Here is a 20490-nt window from a genome sequence, read left to right as displayed (position 1 = left end):
TTCTGGGGAGAAGGCAGAAGTATGGGGTTGAGAAGGATAATAAATCAGCCATGATGGAATAGCAGAGCAGATTTGATGGGCTGAATAGACTAATTCTGCTGCAAAATTTTATGGACTTATGGATTTTTCGCATTTGTATTTACTTGGGATGCAGATTAGGGTGGTTAAATTCCCAGGGCCTGACAAGATGGTCCCTCAGACCCTGCGCAAGGTACGTGCAAAAATTGCAGGGACCCTAGCAGAGATGCTCAAAACATCCTTAGCCACAGGTGAGGTGCCAGAGGATTGGAGGATAGACCATAAGATATAGAAGCAGAATTAGGCCATTCAGCCCATCGAGTCTGCTCTGCCCTTCCATCATGGTGGGAATCCGGATCCCACTCAACCCGATACACCTGCCTTCTCACCATATCCTTTGATGCCGTGCCCAACCAGGAAGCTATCAATTTTTACTTTAAATATACTCACAGCTGTCTGTGGCAGAGTATTCCACAGATTTACTACTCTCTGGCTAAAAGATTTCCTCTTTACCTCTGTTCTAAAGGATTGCCACTCAATTTTGAGGCTGTGCTCTCTAGTTCTAGACACTCCCACCACAGGAAACATCCTCTCCACATGCATCAACATTCGGTAGGGTTCAATAAGATTCCCCCCTGCATTCTTCTAAATTCTAGTGAGTACAGGCGCAAAGCTGCCAAATGCTCCACATATGTTAACCCCTTCATTCCTGTAATCATCCTCTCTCCAAAGACAACACATTCTTTCTGAGATACCTAGCCCCAAACTGTTGACAATACATCATGCGGCCTGACTACTGTCTAATATAGCCTCCGCATTATCTCCTTGCCAAAACTGCAATTGCCTTCTTTACGAGACACTCAAACTGTAAATTAACCTTTCGAGAGTCTTGCACAAGGACTCTCAAGTCCCTCTGCACCTCTGATGTTTGAACCTTCTCCCCATTTAGACAATAATCCACACTATTGGTTCTTTTACCAAAATGCATTATCATACATTTCCCAACACTGTATTCCATCTGCAACTTTTTGCCCATTCTTCCAATTTGCTATTTCTTCAGCAGCCTCTCTCAGGACCCTGGGATGTAGTCCATCGGGCCAGGTGACTCATCCACCTCAAGACCTTTGAGTCTGTCTTGCACTTTTTGCTTTGGAATAGCAATGGCACTCACTCCTGCTCCTTGACAATCACAGACCTCTAGCACACTGCTAGTGTCCTCCACTGTCAGGACAGATGCAAAGTACCCATCGAGTTCATCTACCATTTCTTTGTCCCCCGTTATTAACCTCACCAGCATCATTTTCCAGTGGTCCAATATCAACTCTCACCTCCTTTTTGTTCTTTAAATGACTGAAAAAATTTTAATAGCTAATGTTGCTCTGTTGTCATATACCATGAAATATAGGTCGGTGAACCTGACCTCAACAGTGAGTAAGTTATTGGAAGATATTCTATAATGGACTGGATATATAAATCGATAGACAGGTTCTGGATAGGGACAGTCAAGATGGCTTTGAACATAGTAGGTCGTGTCTTATGGTCTTTCGAAGAAGCTACCAGGAATCCTCATGAATACAAGGCAGTGGATGCTTCCAACATGGATGTTAGCAAGGCCACTGACAATCCACATGGGAGGTTGGTCATGAAGGTTCAGCTGGCTGGCATTCAAGATGAAGTGTGATATTGGATTGGACATTGGCTTCACAAGAGAAGCCAGAGAGTTAGTAGATGGCTGCTTCCCCGACTGGAAGATTGGGATGAGTGGTCTGCCACAAGGATTGGTGCTGGGTCCATTGTTGTTTGTCATCTATATCAACGATCTGGATGATAATGTGGTAAAATGGATGAGAAAATTTGCAGGTGACTCCAAGGTTGAGGGTGGTGAGGAAGGCTATCAAGGTTTGCAGTGGGATTTGGACCTGTCGGAAAAATGGGCAGATAAACAGCAGATGGAATTCAATGCAGACAAGTGTGAGGTGTTTCATCTTGGGAGGACAAACCAGGATAGGACTTACATGGTGGTCAGTTGGGCATTGAGGAGTGCTGTAGAACAGAAAAATCTAGGAATACAGATCACCTTAAAAGTGGTGTCACAGGTAGATAGCTCATTGAAAAACTTTTGGCACATTGATCTTCATAAGTCAAAGTACTGAGTACAGGAGTTGGATGTTACATTGAAGTTGAATAAAAACACTGGTGAGGCCTACATTGGAGTGTTTTGTGCCATTTTGGTGACCTACCTACAGGAAAGACATCAGTACAACTGAAAGAGTACAGACAAAATTTACAACAATGTTGCCAGGACTTAAGGACCTGAGGTATAGAAAAGGGTTAAATAGGTTAAGATTTTATTCCCTAGAGCTTAGAAAATTAAGAGGAGATATGATAGAGCACATACAAAATTATGAGTGATATGGATAGGGTGAATGCAAGCAGGCTTTTTCCAATGAGGTTGAGTGAGACTAGAACTAGAGGTCAGGGGTTAAGGGTGAAATGTGAAATGTTTAAGGGGAACACGAAGCAGAATTTCTTCACTCAGAAGGTGTTGAGTGTGTGGAATAAGCTGCCAGCGGAAGCTGTGGATGTGGGTTCGATTTCAATGTTTACAAGAAATTTGGATAGATACATGGTTAGGTGTATGAGGGGCTATGATCCAGGTGCAGGTTGATGGGACTAGGCAGATTAATAGTTTGACACGAACTAGTTGACTCACAGTACTTGTTTCTGTGAAAATGTGGCTTGAGCATGGGTGCAGGAGAGGGTTTCAGATTCCTGGTGCATTAGAATTTGTTCTGGAGGAGCTGTGGTCACTACAAACCAGATGGTCTATACCTGGGCAGTACGAGGATCAATGTCCTGGGGGGGGGGGGATGTTTACTGTTGCTCGGCAGGGGGTTAAAATAATATGACAGGAGGATGGGAGTTTATGAATAAAAACACAGAGAAGCAATGCAAAGACATAAGCAAAATCTAGAAAGCTAAGAGTGGAGTACAGAAAATTCAAATGCAAAGGACAAAGCTTACTACATTTCAAAAGAACAAAGCATATAAGGGCACTTTATATGAATGTATGTAGTATTGAAAACAAGTCAGTGAACTTGCAGAATGTATCAATATAAAGGGGTATGATTTTGTAGCCACTAGAAAAATGTGGTTACAGGGTTGAGATGAATGAGAATTAGATATCCAATGCTATCAGGTAATATGGAAAGTGAGGCAACAGGCAAGGGAGATGGGATAGTGCCTGTAATTAAGGAGGTGGTCGAGGTGATAGTGAGAGATGATATAAGATCCAAGGAGCAAAATGTTGAATCCATCTAGGTCGAGATGAAGAATAGTAAGGGGAAAATCACTGGTGGGGTTGTCTATAGGCAACCAAACAACATTACAGTGACACAGGAAATAAATCAATGATCTGACCCATATAAAAATGGAGCAGCAGTTGCCATGGAGGCTTTTAACTTGCATGCAGATTGGGAAATCAAGTTGGTTGAGGCAGTCATGAGGGGCACTTCAGAGACTGCATCAGTAACAGCTTTCTTGAAGAGCATGTTACTGAACGTACAAGGGAAAATGCTATCTTATGTAAGGGTTTCTTCTTCTATGTTACTGCTAAGGTGAATAAAATGGCTTCTCTGTACTGTTAACTGCTGAGACAGTGGTTCTCTATAGCAGCATGTTTGGGTTATAATTAGTGATAACGGGACTTGCATTCATTTGCTAACCAACTGGGATAGATGTTACTCTTTCTGTCTGCGTGAAAGTTGTTAGTTTGCGCGGGCTTGGGGGAGAAGGCGCGAGGAGGATGAAGAGAGAAGACGTGGCTTGAGGAGACAGTTGCCGGACCTGCTGGGCCTGGGCTTGGGGCAGGAGCCCAGGGGTCGACGACGAGCGAAGGACGATCAGCGAAAGGGAATCCATGAGCGCCAATATTTGCACACTGGACATGTTTATGAGATTATTGGCACCTTTTATTTGCTTTCCTTTTCTTTTGTTTCTCTACTAACCCCATACTTAAATATAAAATCTTAATCGTTTAACCTCACATTGTGGACTGAATGTTATTTCGGGCTACTGATGTTACACAGGGGACACAACACGCAGCCTCCACCCAAACAAGACTGCTAAAGTTTGGTTGGGGAGGGGGCGCCACCCTCAAGATCATGCCACTAGATGTAACAAGCCTTACACTTAGATCTGGTCCTGTGCAATAGACAGGAAAAACTAACTATCTTGAAGTGAGTAATCACAGTATGATTGAATTTCTCATACAAATGGAGGGTGCAACAATTCAATCTAAAACCAGTGAATTATGCCTAAGCAAGAGAGATTACAACAGGATGAGGGAGGAATTGGCTCATGTAGACTGGAAACACAGGCTATACGAAAGGACAGTTGAGGAACAATGGAAAACTTTCAGAGATTTTTCCACAGTACTCAATAAAAGTATATTTCAGTTAAAAGCAAGAACAGCAAGGGTGAGAAGTGGAGGATGAGAATGAAGAATATTGGGCAATGCAGACACAAAATGACTATTTTGGGTCAGTTTTCAAGGTGGAGGACACTTCTAACATGCCAAAGAGAGAAGTTATGGACAAAATGGTAGGTGATGACCTTAATAAAATCACCAAAGAAGTACTGCTGAGCAAACTTGTGGGTCTAAAAGTAGACAAGTTCCCTGATCAGAATGAGATGCATCCCAGTTTACTGAAATAAATAGCACAAGTTACAGTAGAGGTGTTTGTGACAATATACCAAAATTCTCTGAACTCTGAGCAAGTCCCAGCATAATGGAAGACAGTGAATGTCACACCACTGTTTTAAAAGGGATGTAGGCAAAAGGGAAGTAACTACAGCAACACACACAAAACGCTGCAGGAACTCAGCACATCGGACAGCATACGTGGAAACGAACAGTCAATATTTCGGGCCGAGACCCTTTGTCAGTGAGTCCTGACGAAGGGTCTCGGCCCGAAACGTTGACTGTTCGTTTCCACAGATGCTGCCCAACATGCTGAGTTCCTCCAGTGTTTTGAGCGTAATGCTTTGACCCCAGCATCTGCAGAATATTTTGTGTTTACGAAAGTAACTCTAGGCCAGTTAGCTTAAAATCTGTAGTCAGAAACATGTTTGAACCTACCACGAAGGAAGAAATGGCAGGACATGTGGATAGGAGTGGTTACGTCAGGCAGACAACAGAGATTCAAGGACAGATCCTGTTTGACAAACACTGGAATTCTTTGAGGATATAATAAGTACAGTGGATAGAGTGGAACAAGTGGATTCTGTATACTTGGATTTCCAGAAGGCATTCAATAGGTGCTGCATAAAAGACTTATGCATAAGATAAGGATGCATGGAGTTGGGAGCTAATAAATTTGCATTGATAGAGGACTGGTTAACTAACAGAAGGCTGAGAGTTGGGATAAATGGGTGTTGCTCTGTTTGGCAATCAGTGGTGAGTGGAATGCCTCAGGGCTCAGTGCTGGCCTGCAACTGTTCATGATACACAAACAATTTGGAAGAGGAAACAGAGCATAGAGCATCTAGGTAGCCTTTCTCAACCTTTTTGCCCTGGAGGAACTCTTGAAATATTTTCAGGTCTCAGGGAACCCCTGAATAAAAATTACATCATCTCACAGTACATTAGTGTGATCAGTAAGTTGTAGATATAATAATCCAAAAACTAATTGTCCATGTTCTTTTGAGTAGAGAATGAATTTTTAGCCAACCTTTCTTGAAAAAGCAGGTAGTTAAGCTTAGCTTACCTTTCTTAAAATTAAATCTCTTTGTTTCCCTTTGATAAATTTAAAAAACTCATAAGGCAAACGTAATAAATTTCTGTTAAATAACTGGCTTAAGCCAAAATGGGATTTAATTTTCTAAAGGTAGGCCTAGCATGTGAAACCTGTGTTTGTTTTTTGCTGCACCAATACTCAATTGAGGGTCAAACTTGAGATAAGCACACATGGATTTCACCTTCAACTGAAATGAGACGATTTCTATCCTTTCTCTTGACACTCGTTAAACAAGAAAAAACTTGCTCACAGATGCAAGTTGAAAACTGCAGCAAAATGTTCATCACTTTCCTATGAATGGCAGGATAATCTTACACAGAAATCCAGAACTTCTGCAAGGGCAGGTCAATAAATCTCATCCTGAGTGCACAATCCATCTGCAGCTCACAAGTTCTTCCTCTTCTCTCAGTTAAGTTCTCAGGCCGAGCAGAAGTTTCAGAGAAAGGTCCCTTACCCAGGTAATTCAGGAAGGAGAGGCTGACGTCACAGCCCATGTTGGGGGAGTCCATTCAATGCTTGTAAAATGCACTTCACACTCATTAGCCAACTGTCCTCCCCTCCATGCAATACAGTGCTCACCAATTATCAGTGGCCTCCGTATCTCACATTAAAAACTGAGAATGGACTCAACCAAATAATCACGGTCCTACTGTGCACTGCCATACTGGGCTGAGAGACCGCTAACAAGATTGCTCATAGGGCTGCTCAGTCACTGCCCGCCACTGTAAGCGCTACCACCGGGCATTGCGTTATGTTTGAAAAAGATTTTTTTTAATCTCTCGTGGAACCTGGTTGAAGAACCCTGATCTAGGCTAACCAGTGACACTAAATTGAATGGAAAAGCAAACTATGCAGAAGATGCAGAAAGTTTGCAGAGAGATAGATAGGTGAAATGAAGTAAAACATTTGTAAATGTGAGGTCACCCCACCTATGCCAGAGGTTCTTTGAAATTTTACTTTAAAAGTCAATTACTTAATTTCCAATATATTCTTAATGATTCCAGAAAGTTGTATTACAACCTGCACGATCTCGTGCAAAAATCTGTAAAAGTATTCTTCAACACTGTATTTGTTATTTTACTCCTCCTTCAGATCATTTCCCCTCCTGTTCTGCCATCACAGGCACACAACACAATTTGCAACTGAAGGATATTTGAAATTTACGAGTTTATTTGAGCTTGCTCTATACATGTTCATAACAATTTTTGGTATTGCTTAGTTAAGTTTAAAGTGACAGTGATGTGAACTGTCCACTTAGGGACCTTTGAAAATTTGTTGTGAAGCCAATGTTGTCAATTGAGTTGTTTAGCAAGAACAGAATTACACCCAAATCCAATGCAATACACTCCAATGCTTTGACAACAAGCTTCCCAAGTGACTTTAATTATCTTGTAGTGTTGCAAATATTATAGCCATACATCTGCAATTACACCTTAGGTGTCTTTTTATAACCACAAAATTCTCAATTATAATGAAATCCAAATTTGGAAACAAAAAATGTACATTATTCTATTTTCCACAGAGTAAACAAGTTCAACTGTAACGCTCTGTAAGGTTTCACTGCTAATGTAATGACTTCTCTGTAATGTTTCACTGCTAAGGTAATAGTTTCTTTGTAGCACCAATGTTTGGGTTATAACTAGAGATAACGGGGACTTTGGATTGTATGTTAGCCAATGAGAGACATGTTGTTCGTTCTTGTGGGTCTGAGAGCAGGGATTTTGCAGTCTTTTGTCAGCAAAAGATGAAGAGGGAAGACACGAATGGAGAGAGTTAGTAGACCGCCGAATGGAGCAGACTAGGAGCAAGGGCCCAAAGGTCGGCGACGCTTGGAAGTCAATGGGAAACAACTGGACAAAATCCAACGTGTGCATTAGACTGTTTCATTAAAATGGGCTCTTTTTTTCTTTTTATTTTCTTTACTAATCCTATAGCGAGATTAAGATTTATAAAATTCACTCATTTAATTGCATATGATGTACTATCTGATATTTTGCGGTTCGGATTTGTAACCCAGCAACACATCACACAGCATCCACACAAACTCAGTTTGGCTGGGCCAGAGGCTGTCTTCCCCTAGACAAACACGTGCTGGTGAACCTAAGGGTTACAATTATGAGGGTATCGTTCCGGGATTGATTTGTTTGGATGCTATGTGATTGCCTCGAGCATTGAACCAGTGGGTTGTGTGTTTAAGTCTGTGCTGGGATGGATGCTGCTGGGCTGCGCCTCCGTGGGGTTGCCGGTAATTAATGTGTGCGTGTTGAGTGGAGTGGATATTTGTACCCCAGGTGAATTGTTAATTCAATTTGAGAGTACTGTTAAAGCTGTTGGAAAAGTTGAGGTTGTAGCGCAGAGGTTTGATAAAATGCAGGTTCAGACCTTGTTTTGGTTCAGACTAGCGCTGATGTAATGGGCGTGGAACTGCCCGCTTCTGTCGGCACCCCAGGCAAGGCAGGGCCATGGCCTGTCCATGCTGTCAGGGAGGAGGAGAAGGTAGCAGAGCGTGCTGAGTCACAAGTCGAGCTTCCTGTAGCTGGGGGCAGAGACTTCAAAGACAGGGTGCTATCATTTCTGAGGAGTGAGGGGAAGGAGTGGTCAGATTTGGAATGTCTAATTAGTCCCCGTCCCACAGTGAAGAGTGAGAGTTCTGAGTTGGCATTAGCCCTTGCCTCTCTGGTGGATAAGTGGCCCAGTGCACACGCAGAGGGTCCCCAGCTGAAGCTAAGAATATTCTCTGGAATAACGCCCACCCCCGAGGGGGAAGAGAAGTATGAGACCTGGGTGGAGCAGACCTCTCAGTTGTTAGATGATTGGAATTGCTTGAAGACAAAGCGACAGAGATTGGTTGAAAGTTTGAGCAGGCTGATATGGTGAGAGCTGTGAAAACACATGAACCCTCAGCTAATCTTGCCAATTATCCGGGTGCATTGGAGACCGTTTTTGGTATGACACGAAGCTCACTGGAGCTCATGGCAGGGTTTCAGAGCATGTATCAAGAGAAGGGGGAGAAGCTTTCTGTTTACATTTTTCGGCTACAGAGACAGCTAAATTGTTTGTGGTACAAGGGGGTCATTCAGGTGGCTAAAGTGGATAAGTTAAGAATCGACCAGTTAAGGATGGACCAGATAGCCAAGGGCACCCAATCCCAGGACATGATTGCTTCAGGTCTCCAACAGTCCCGTAAGACGTGCCCCCCCCCCACCTTTGTTGAGCTGATTAGAGAGGTACAGGAGGAGGAGAACGTGTCGGAGATGCAGGAGGGCTCCATCAGCAGGGTACAGTCCTCGGTAGTAGCCCCTTGTGGTGAGGCGACCATGACTAACCCAACCCTGGGGATGGTAAAGGAGATTGTGGCAGAGCTGAGAGCAGAGATGTCCCAAGTATTAACAGCGGGTGGGGATCCCCCTAGATGATAGGACTGGTAGAGAGGGGGACGGACTACACAGAGGGCTGCGGGTGGCCAGTATCGTCTGCTATAACTGTGGAGAAGAGGGACACTTCAGGCAGGAGTGTGAGTGGCGGGAAGCCCCTTGGAGTGTGAGTCCCCAGGTACATAAGCAGGGAGAGGTGTCGGGAAATTTAGAGGAGAAGCAGTGAGGGAACAGCCTGGTGTCTCTGGGGGAGCACGTTCCCAGCAATATATCACAAGATCACAAGACAAAGGAGCAGAAGTAGGCCATTCAGCCCATCGAGTCTGCTCCGCAGCTCCCCCATGAGCTAAACTATTCACCCATCTAGTTCCAATTTCCGGCTTTTTCCCCATATCCCTTGATACCCTGACTAATTAGATACCTGTCAATCTCCTCCTTAAACACCCTCAATGATCGGGCCTCCACAGTCATATGTGGCAATGAACTCCACAAATCCACAACCCTCTGGCTAAAAAAATTTCTCCTCATCTCTGTTTTAAGTGGGTACCCTCTAATTCTCAGACTATGGCGTCTTGTCCTGGACTCACCCACCAAGGGAAACAACCTTTCCACATCTATATCAAGTAACCCCTTGAAAGAAAACGATATTATTGCTGAAGGCTCAGTGGGACCATGCTCCAGTGTGTCACTACCAATACAGGGTACTTATGCTAAAGCCATACTCGACAACAGGTCGCAGGTCATGTCGTTGTACCGTTCATTTTACAACCGCTATCTGAGGCATCTACCACTGACACCATTCAAGGCACTGGCGTCTCAGTGCTGGCGATTAGCCATACGATGGTTATTTGTCAGTGAAGCTGGAGTTCTCGGAGACTGAGGTGGGAGTGTCTGAGGTCCTTGATACATTAGTGCTGGTTTGTCCAGACCCTGCTGAGAAGGGCGGCGTCTCAATTCTGGTGGGGACCAACACCCCTCTTGAGAGGAGGCTCACAGGGGCCTGCAAGGAGAAGGCTGAAGAGAGCTTTCTGGGAACATTATCCATGCACCTGGTGTTTCAAGCTGCTTTTGAGGAAGTACGTGGCTGCACTGGGTCCGATACCGAATTTAGACGAGGGACTGCGTGGTTCACCCAGTCGAAGCCAATGGTGGTATGGCCCAGGGAAGTAGTGAGAGTGATGAGGACCCCCAGATTTCCTGGAGTGCCTGAGGGAGAGGCCCTCTTAGTGGACACTTCAGAAGACCACGAGGGGGAGACGGGATTTCCTGCCGGGGTACTGGTGAGGCCCCGAGCTGCAGAAGCCCTTGGTTGTACAGGCAAGCAAGATGACAGTGACTATCAGGAACACTACGAAGAGGGTGGTCTCCTTCAAGCAGGGGGATGCCCTTGGCGCATCTGTTCCTGGTGACGGTAATGTCTCATGTCCCTGTGAGACAAGCCAGGGAGAAACTACTGGAAAAGGGAGGAAAGCTGACAGCGGAGTCATTCAACTTCGGGGACTCCCCGGTGCCTGCACATTGGAAGACCAGGTTGGTAGAGAAGATGTTGAAGCTGGAAGGTGGCTTTTCCAGTGGGTTGCTCCAAGAGCACTCATCACACTATCTGGGTGACCAAGGACACCCCGTTTAGAGAAAGATCACAGAGGCTGGCCCCTGCAGACGTAGAAAGAAGTTACGTAAGTTGAAGGAAGCTGGGATCATCACCGAGTCCCAAAGACCCTATGCATCCCCAGTAGTAGTGGCCAGAAAGAAGAATGGGAAGGTACGAATGTGTGTGGACTATAGGACTCTGAACAGGCGCACCATCCCTTACCAGAATATGGTCCTGAGGATCGAAGACGCGCTGGCCTGTCTGAGTGGCGCGAAGTGGTTCAGTATGCTGGAATCGAGGAGTGGATATTACCAGATCCCCCACGAGTGAGGCTGACAAAGAGAAGGTGGCTTTTATATGTCCCCTGGGATTCCTCCAATTCAAAAGATGCCCCACGGCATATCAGGAGCCCCCACAACCTTCCAGCGGGTCATGGAAAAGATGGTGGGGGGATATAAACTTGCTTGTGGTATTGGAGTATCTGGATGACCTCAGTGTTTGGATCCACCTTGGAGGAACATGAAGTAAGGCTACTGAAGGTGCTCAACTGCCTGAAAGCTGAAGGGTTAAAACTTTCCCTGGACATCTGCCAGTTCTGCAAAACCTCTGTTTGCTACGTTGGGCACAGTTTCCCGGGATGCAGTAGCTACAGATCCGGCTAAGATAGAGGTGGTGACCACTTTGCCAAGACCCCAGACTGTGAGCACACTGGTCTCATTTCTCGGGTTCTGTGGTTACTATTGAAGGTTCGTGAACGGCTACGCAAAAGTGAGTCACCCATTGAATCAGCTTCTGTGTGGTTACCCTCCCTTGGGGAAGAAAGGGTGGTGGGGGGGGGGAGGACAGGAGGGTGGAGAGTATCTTAGCCCGTCAGAGCCTTTTGGACCGAGGTGAGATGTAAAATGTGAAGAGGTCTTTCAGTCGTTGAAGGAGCTGCTAACCAAGGCGCTGGTGCTGGCTTTTGCGGACCCTCGATTGCCATATGTACCGCACACGGATGCTAGCTGAGAGGGCTTGGGGGGGGGAGGTGGGGAAGAGGGCATCCTGTATCAGGATCAGGGCACCGGGTTGAGACCCGTTGCGTTTGTCAGCCAGTCTGTGCCCTCCAAGAAAAACTATCCCATACACAAGTTGGCATTTGTGGCGTTGAAATGGGTGGTGGTAGACAAGCTAAGTGACTACCTCTACGGGGCCAAATTTGAGGCGAGAAGAGACAACAACCCCCTAATTTATATCCTGACCTCGGCGAAACTGGATGCCACAGGCCATCGGTGGTTGGCAGCATTGACTGCCTATCATTTCAGCCTGAAGTATCGGCCGGGAAGCCAGAACGTTGAGGCTGATGCTTTGTCCCTCCCGGTGCATGAGCGACTGGACAACGAGTGGGAGAGCGTTCCTGCCCTGGGGGTGAAAGCCATGTGTCAGTTTGGTAACGCCGTGAAGGCAGAGGAAAAGGAGGGGCCGGATAGAGCGGTGGATCAATTGGGAGCTTCTGATGACGCCATCTCCCAAGTTTACTGTAACCTGAACGCTCTGAAGACAAATCAGCTGCCGGATTTGAGTTCTGAGGAAGTGGCAGCTGCTCAGCGAAATGATACGGGCATTGGTGCCATTTGGTCAACAATCGAAAAGGGAGACATGGCTCAGACAGAGAAGATGAAACACATGTCGGTGCCTCCACTACTGAGAGAATGGCCTCGGTTGGAGTTGTGGAACCAGATCTTACACCAGGTCACATCATCCCCGGACCAAACTCAGCATTGCCAGCTGGCTCTGCTTGAGAAGTATCAGAGGATTGCACTGAAGTCACTTCATGATGACTCTGGACATCTGGGGGTGGAAAAGACCTATGGATTGCTCAGAGACCGATTTTACTGGTCCCGGATGAAGTCGGAGGTCGAAGAATACTGCAAGTCGTGCATTCGATGCATACGGCAGAAGACACTGCCCGCGCGAGCAGCTCCCTTGTCCCACTTGGAGAGTGCGAGGCCCCTGGACCTGGTGTGTATGGATTTCCTGTCAATAGAGTCAGATGCCAGCAGCATGGCGAATGTCTTAGTCATCACGGACCACTACACCAGATATGGCTTTTCCTACCGAGGACCAGAGAGCGTCTACAGTAGCTAAAGTGTTATGGGAGAAGTATTTCATTTATTATGGCTTTCACAGGTGCATACATAGTGATCAGGGAGGGGGTTTCGAGAGCAGACTCATCTATGAGTTACTGGGCATGCCTGAAGTCGAGAACAACACCCTATCACCTGCAGGATGATCCCCAGCCTGAAAGGTTTAATCGGACCTTACTAGACATGCTCAGAACCCTGGAGATCAGCAAGAAGAGCAGTTGGAGTCAACATATTGCACATCTGGTTCACAGTTACAACTGTACTCGAAAAGAAGCTACTGGATACCCACCATATATCTGATGATTGGGCGCAAGGTGAGGTTGCCCATTGATTTTTGTTTGGGTCTGACGAGGGTAATTTACCACTGAAGACTTAACTGGAGTATGTGTCTGACATGAGAAGAGAGCTGAAAAGGGCTTATGAATTAGCTGGGGTCACGGTTGCCAAGCAGAATCAAGAAAATAAGAGGAGGTAGGCCGAGAGACCAGGTCCTCATAAGGAATTTGGGACTACCTGAGAACACAAATTAGCGGACGCTAAATGGCTAAGCCCTATGTGGTGGAGAGTCAAATGCTAAACCTACCAGTTTTCCGGATGAAACCACAGGATGGGAATGGGCCTGTTAAGATTCTCCAATCGGAACAACCTGCTGCCTCTGGGACAAGAGGTGCAGGTGGACCCAGGGTCTACACCTAGTAAGAGGACCCTATTGAAACGTGAGGCGACTGTAGGGTCCACAGCAAGGGAGGTTAGGCCGGCTCCCACCCCTGAGAGGGATACTGATTCAGAGGATGAGGACCTGAATGTGTGGTATATGCTGCCTTTTGCTAACTCCCCATTGATTGAGGAAGAGACCTTCTCCCACTGAGTCAGGTGAAGTGGGAAGGGGGATGCTATCTGTGGACAGCCTGGGTTGCAGCGGGACCCTGCAAGGGATGAAGTGGGGCTTGGCCACGGGGCAGAGGGGTCAGAGCTGCAGGTGGGCACAAGTGATAGATCAGGGAGGCCTCACCAGGAAGACCAGAAGTATCCTCAGTAGTGTGTGAACCTGAAGAATTTGGTGAGGGGGTAAGGAGGTCTTAGAGAATTTGGAGACCACCGGATAGGCTGGCCTATGTAGCACGGGGGAAACATAATGTGACCCCTACTGTTTTGGGGAACTATGTCACTGCCTTTTGCACCTGGATTGGATTTGTGTTTTGCAGGAAGGGTTGGCGAATTATCTCAACGTCATGAGAACATGACTAAATTTAATGGGGGGCAGAGTGTAACACTCTGTAATGTTTCACCGCTAATGTAATAGCGTCTCTGTAATGTTTCACTGCTAAGGTAACAGTTTCTCTGTAGCAGCAATGTTTGGGTTATGACTGGGGATAACAGGGCCTTTGGAATGTATGTTAGCCAATGAGAGGCATGTTATTCTTTCTTGTGGGTCTGGGAGCAGGGATTTTGTGGTCTTTTGTTGACAAGAGATGAAGAGAAAAGATGTGAGCAGAGAGAGTTGGTAGACCGTCGGATGGAGTGGACGAGGATCGAGGGGAACAACTGGACAAAATTGTGAGCTCCAATGTGTGCATTAGACTCTTTCATTAAAATGGGCTCTTTTTTTCTTTTTATTTTCTTTACTAACCCTATAGTGAGATTAAGATTTATAAAGTTCATTCATTTAATTGCATGTGGTGTACTGTCTGATATTTTGCATTTCAGATTTGTAACCAGGCAACACATCATACAGCATCCACACAAACGAGATTTCTCAGTTTGGCTGGGCCAGAGGCTGTCTTCCCCTAGACAAACACGTGCTGGGTGAACCTAAGGGTTACACAACCTATTTGACAAGTATTAAATAGCAACTATACTTAAGCCTACCCATTTAGAAGTCAGAAATTTATTTCAAAGAACAGTATGTCTACTTATTATAATTCAAGAAATCTTTGTACCAAAGATTTAAACATCAAAAAATGTTGATATAAACCTTAAAGATATACACACACATCAATCTTATACACACAAGATTCACAATATGCTTAATAATTTGATGCATTACACCGTGTAAATTCTAGTCCATAATCTTTTTGTAACTACTGATAAACTCTATGTGATCATCATACAATTTCATTGAAAATAAAAATCTAGCAAAATGTTTATATACTGAATAGCTAGTCAAAATAGAAAATATACCCTAAATTGTATGTATGTTCAAATAATTCAAGACAACTGAATACTAATATTAACTGTACCTTGTGAAAAAGGACTCGATGATGCTGTTGTAACAGATAGACAAGCCGAATTCTTTCCTGGCTTCCTTCCTCTCTGGTTTGAGCCATACCCTGCAGATTTCTTCCCCTTGACTTCAAAGCCTTTAATTTCATCATCATTCCCACTTGAAGATTGGGTAGGTACTTCCTGGAAATTCGCATTTGTAAATCTGGCTGTAGTTTCTTCCAGCCTTTTCAAGGAGCCTGATATAAAGCCACTGCTAGTGCTCGTATAAGTCTAAAAAAATTTGATTTAGAAAATAGAGAACAAAAATTTACTTTCAGCTAATAAAATATTTAACCCCAAAACATCATCAGCATGATTCTCTGTAATACTGTATTTTAAAGTTATTATGTCAAATAAAATCAATTCATCCAAACCAGAAATCTTAGCAATTAGGATCTGGTAGGTACACATTAAATACCATAAATGTTTACAGGAGATTCAAAAAAGCTACATCATTTCAGCATTGGTCATTCAGTCATCAAGGCCATAATTTGTTTTGACTGCAAGAGTTAATTGCATTCCTCTGCTCTTTCCCTCAAGTCCTGCAACTTCTTTCCCTCTTCAAACATACCTATTTCAACTATTCCTTCATGTAGTATATTCCATATGATTACCATTCACTACATGATTAATTATTGCTCTGAACTTAAACCACCCACCAATGCAAGCAATACAATTTTATTTATTTCTACGGCCCCAGATTTTTACCATATCAAAACTATTCCTCAACCTTCTTTGCTCCATGGAAAATAATGTCTGCTTCTTTAATCAATTCATAAACCTAAAGCCTTCATTCCTGGGGCCTTGCCAGTGAATCTTTTCTATATGCTTCAGTCCAAGAAATTGTTCACAATTCTATATTATCCTTTATTATCCCTGTTAATTTTTACTTTAAAGTATGTGACCCACGCTCTCATATGATTTTTAAATACATTCTCAATCTAGCTTGCCACCTTCAAGAATTTGCCCACACTTTTCAAAACCATTTCATTTAGTATTTTGTTGGTTGTCTTGTTTCTCCAATCAAAATATATCACTTTGAACATCATTGTATTTAAATTCATCTGCCTGGTCAAAACCTATTCCACTGACTTATAGTCATATTTCAGGAATAGTGGTTTATTGTACCTACATTAACTGGGTCACTTGGTCACACAGCTGAGGAAGTCTGTGTCCATGAGAACACCAATTGCTTGGTAATTACAAAAATCTGAAGGGGTGGGGGAGAGGAGAGGTGGGTGGCTAAAACAGAAAGTGAATCAGAATGAGAGCCAACAATTAAGAGCACAATTGCGCTTAATGTGAGGTTCAACTATCTCTTTTCATCTTCTAAATACTTGTTTATTAAGACACAGGAAACCAATCAATCCAATATCCATGGCACCTCTAAACAGAGAAATTCTATCATAGAATCATTCAAAATTTACAGCACAGAAAGGTGTATTTAGGAGACACTGCTTCCACTACCATCAATCCAATATCCATGGCACCTCTAAACAGAGAAATTCTATCATAGAATCATTCAAAATTTACAGCACAGAAAGGTGTATTTAGGAGACACTGCTTCCACTACTACTCTCTGATTCCCATCACTAGGCCAATTTTTGTTTCAGTTTACCAACATACCTAAGATCCTTGTGCCTTAACTGGAACTGCCTACCATATGGAACCTTGTCTTGTGAAGTCCTTTAATACGAAATCGCACTGCTTTCATCATTTTCCAAGGTTACCTCCTTTAATAAATCTTTATTTTCTTAAGACATGACTACCCATGCACAAAACTGTACATGCCTTTCCTCCTCATGTCTTTCTAAGTGAACATAAATTCTGCCTCTCAGTCTTCGTCAGCCAATTCTCCAACACTAAAGCAAGGCTCACTGGTTTGTAGTATCAGGCTTGCCCACACTGAATTTTTTTTGAACAGGCTATCGTTTTTCAACATTGTCTAGCCTCCAGTCTCAGGTTAATGAAGGTGCAAAACTCAGTTAAGAACTCCATACCTTCTCAATGTAAAGACAGCATAAAAGCAAAAGGTAGGGCATATAAGCTATTAAAAATTAGTGTGAAGCTAAAGGATTAGGAAGCTTTTTAAAAACCAACAGAAGGCAACTAAACAAACAGTAAGTAAAGACAAAAAAATGGAGGTAATCTAGCAAATAATATAAAAGAGTCTACACACTCTTTTACAAGAACATAGAATAGTATAGCACAGTACAGGACCTTCGGCCCACCATGTTCTGCTGACCCTTCAACCCTGCCTCCCATATAACCCCCCCACCTTAAATTCCTCCATATACCTGTCTAGTAGTCTCCTAAATTTCACTAGTGTATCTGCCTCCACCACTGACTCAGGCAGTGCATTCCACGCACCAGCCACTCTCTGAGTAAAAAACCTTCCTCTAATATCCCCCTTGAACTTCCCACCCCTTACCATAAAGCCATGTCCTCTTGTACTGAGCAGTGGTGCCCTGGGGAAGAAGAGCTGGCTGTCCACTCTATCTATTCCTCTCAATATCTTGTATACCTCTGTCATGTCTCCTCTCATCCTCCTTCTCTCCAAAGAGTAAAGCCCTAGCTCCCTTAATCTCTGATCATAATGTATACTCTCTAAACCAGGCAGCATTCTGGTAAATCTCCTCTGTACCCTTTCCAGTGCTTCCACATCCTTCCTATAGTGAGGCGACCAGAACTGGACACAGTTCTGTGTGGCCTAACCAGAGTTTTATAGAGCTGCATCATTACCTCGCGAGTCTTAAACTCTATCCCTCGACTTATGAAAGCTAATACCCCATAAGTTTTCTTAACTACCCTATCTACCTGTGAGGCAACTTTCAGGGATCTGTGGACATGTACCCCCAGATCCCTCTGCTCCTCCACACTACCAAGTATCCCGCCATTTACTTTGTACTCTGCCTTGGAGTTTGTCCTTCCAAAGTGTACCACCTCACACTTCTCCGGGTTGAACTCCATCTGCCACTTCTCAGCCCATTTCTGCATCCTATCAATGTCTCTCTGCAATCTTCGACAATCCTCTACACTATCCACAACACCATCAACCTTTGTGTCGTATGCAAACTTGCCAACCCACCCTTCTACCCCCACATCCAGGTCGTTAATAAAAATCATGAAAAGTAGAGGTCCCAGAACCAATCGTTGTGGGACAACACTAGTCACAACCCTCCAATCCGAATGTACTCCCTCTGCTTTCTGCAGGCAAGCCAATTCTGAATCCACCTGGCCAAACTTCCCTGGATCCCATGCCTTCTGACTTTCTGAATAATCCTACCGTGTGGAACCTTGTCAAATGCCTTACTAAAATCCATGTAGATCACATCCACTGCACTACCCTTATCTATATCCCTGGTCACCTCCTCAAAAAATTCTATCAGGCTTGTTAAACACAATCTTCCCTTCACAAAGCCATGCTGACTGTCCCTGATCAGACCATGATTCTCTAAATGTCCATAGATCTTATCTCTAAGAATCTTTTCCAACAGCTTTCCCACCACAGACAGAAGGCTCACTGGTCTATAATTACCTGGACTATCCCTACTATCTTTTTTTGAACAAGGGGACAACATTCGCCTCCCTCCAATCCTCCGGTACCATTCACATGGACAACGAGGACATAAAGATCCTAGCCAGAGGCTCAGCAATCTCTTCCCTCGCCTCCTGGAGAGACCAGAGTAGACATCAGATAGCAGGAAAATGACACTGGAGACGTATAGTAATGGGAACAAAGAAATGGCAGATGAACTGATTAAGTTTTTTGTGCATCAATCTTCACTGTGGAAGACATCAACAGCATGCCAGAAATCTGAGAGTGTAGGGGGAAAGAAGTGAATTTAGATGCTGCTACCAAGGAGAAAGTGCTTGGGAGCTGAAAGGCAGATAAGTCACCTGAATCAGACGGACTTCAGTCCTTGGTTCTGAAAGAGGTAGCTGAAGAGATTGTGGAAACAATAGTAATGATCTTTCTAGAATCACTAGATTCTGAAATGGATCCAGAGTACTCGAAAAATCACAAATGCCATTCCACTCTAACAAGGGAAGGAAGCAAAAGGCAGGAAATTATAGGCCAGTTAGTTTGAACTCAGTGGTTGGCAAGATGCAAGAGTCCATTATTAAGAATGAGGCTTTGGAGTACTTGGAGGTACACGATAAAACAGGCTGAAGTCAGCATTGTTTCCTTAAGCGGAAGTCTTACCTGACAAATCTGTTGAAATTCTTTGCGGAAATAATATGCAGGATAGACAAAGGAGAGTCAGTGGATGTTGTTTACTTGGATTTTCAGAAGGCCTTTGACAAGGTGCCCCATGAGGCTGCTAATCAAGATAAGAGCCCATGGTATTACATGTGCAGTTAACTGACTGATAGCAGAAGGCAGAGAATAGGAACAAAGGGAGCCTTTACTGATTGGCTGCCAGTGACTAATGGTGTTCTGCAAGGGTAACTGTTGGGTCTGCAAAGTTTCACATCATATATTAATAATTTGAATGACATAATTGATGGCTTTGTGGCCAGCTTTGTGGATGATACAAAAAATAGCTGGGGGGCAAACAGAGTGGAGGAAGCAGGAAATCTGTAGGACTTATACAGATTATGAGAACGGTCAAAGAAGCGGCAGATGGAATACAATGTAGGTAAATGTATGGTCATGAACTTCGGTAAATGGAATAAAGGTGTAGATGAAGATGTGGAACAAATTCAGGAATTAAATGTGCAAAGCGAGTTGGGAGACCCAGTGCAGGGTTCTCTAAAGATTAAGATGCAAATTCTGTCCATAGTAAGGAAGGCAAATCCAATGTTAGCATTCATTTCCAGAGGAGTAGATCATAAAAACAAGGATATAATGCTGAAACTTTATACGGCATGGGTCAGACCACATTTGAAGTATTAAGTGTTTTATGCCCCATATCTAAGAAAAGATGTGCTGGCATAGGCCACAGTCCAGAAATGGTTTACGAGAATAATCTAGGGAATGAAAGGAGAACGATTTATGGCTCTGGGTCTGTTTTCACTGGTATTTAGAAGAATGATGGGCGGGGGAGGGGGGTAATCTTATTAAAACATGCAGTACAGAACACTGAAAGGCCTAGACGGAGTGGACATGTTCCTAATAGTGGGAGGTCCAGGATCAGACGACACAGACTCCTAAGACCATAAGCCATAGGAGCAGGATCAGGCCAATCAGCCCATCGAGTCTGCTCCACCATTCCACCATGGCTAATCCCAGCACTCAACCCCATACACCTGTCTTCTCACCACATCCTTTGATGCCCTGACCAATCAGGAAATGATCAACTTCTGCCTTAAAT

General features: G+C 44.2%; 1 protein-coding gene across 9 annotated transcripts in view; it reads right to left on the bottom strand.

The window, feature by feature from the left end:
* mllt10 (MLLT10 histone lysine methyltransferase DOT1L cofactor) overlaps positions 1 to 20490 on the bottom strand; it is a 279374-nt gene that overhangs the window by 142875 nt on the left and 116009 nt on the right. For all 9 annotated transcript variants that reach the window (XM_063044224.1, XM_063044228.1, XM_063044227.1 and 6 more), the window contains one exon: positions 15148 to 15403. In XM_063044224.1, coding sequence (XP_062900294.1) covers positions 15148 to 15403 — 256 coding nt within the window. The remainder of the gene's footprint in view (positions 1 to 15147; positions 15404 to 20490) is intronic.

This window comes from Mobula hypostoma, chromosome 3, assembly GCF_963921235.1.
Source record: "Mobula hypostoma chromosome 3, sMobHyp1.1, whole genome shotgun sequence".
Taxonomy (NCBI): domain Eukaryota; kingdom Metazoa; phylum Chordata; class Chondrichthyes; order Myliobatiformes; family Myliobatidae; genus Mobula; species Mobula hypostoma.
The sequence above is the reverse complement of the archived record's forward strand: the minus strand, read 5'-3'. Positions and strand labels throughout refer to the sequence as shown.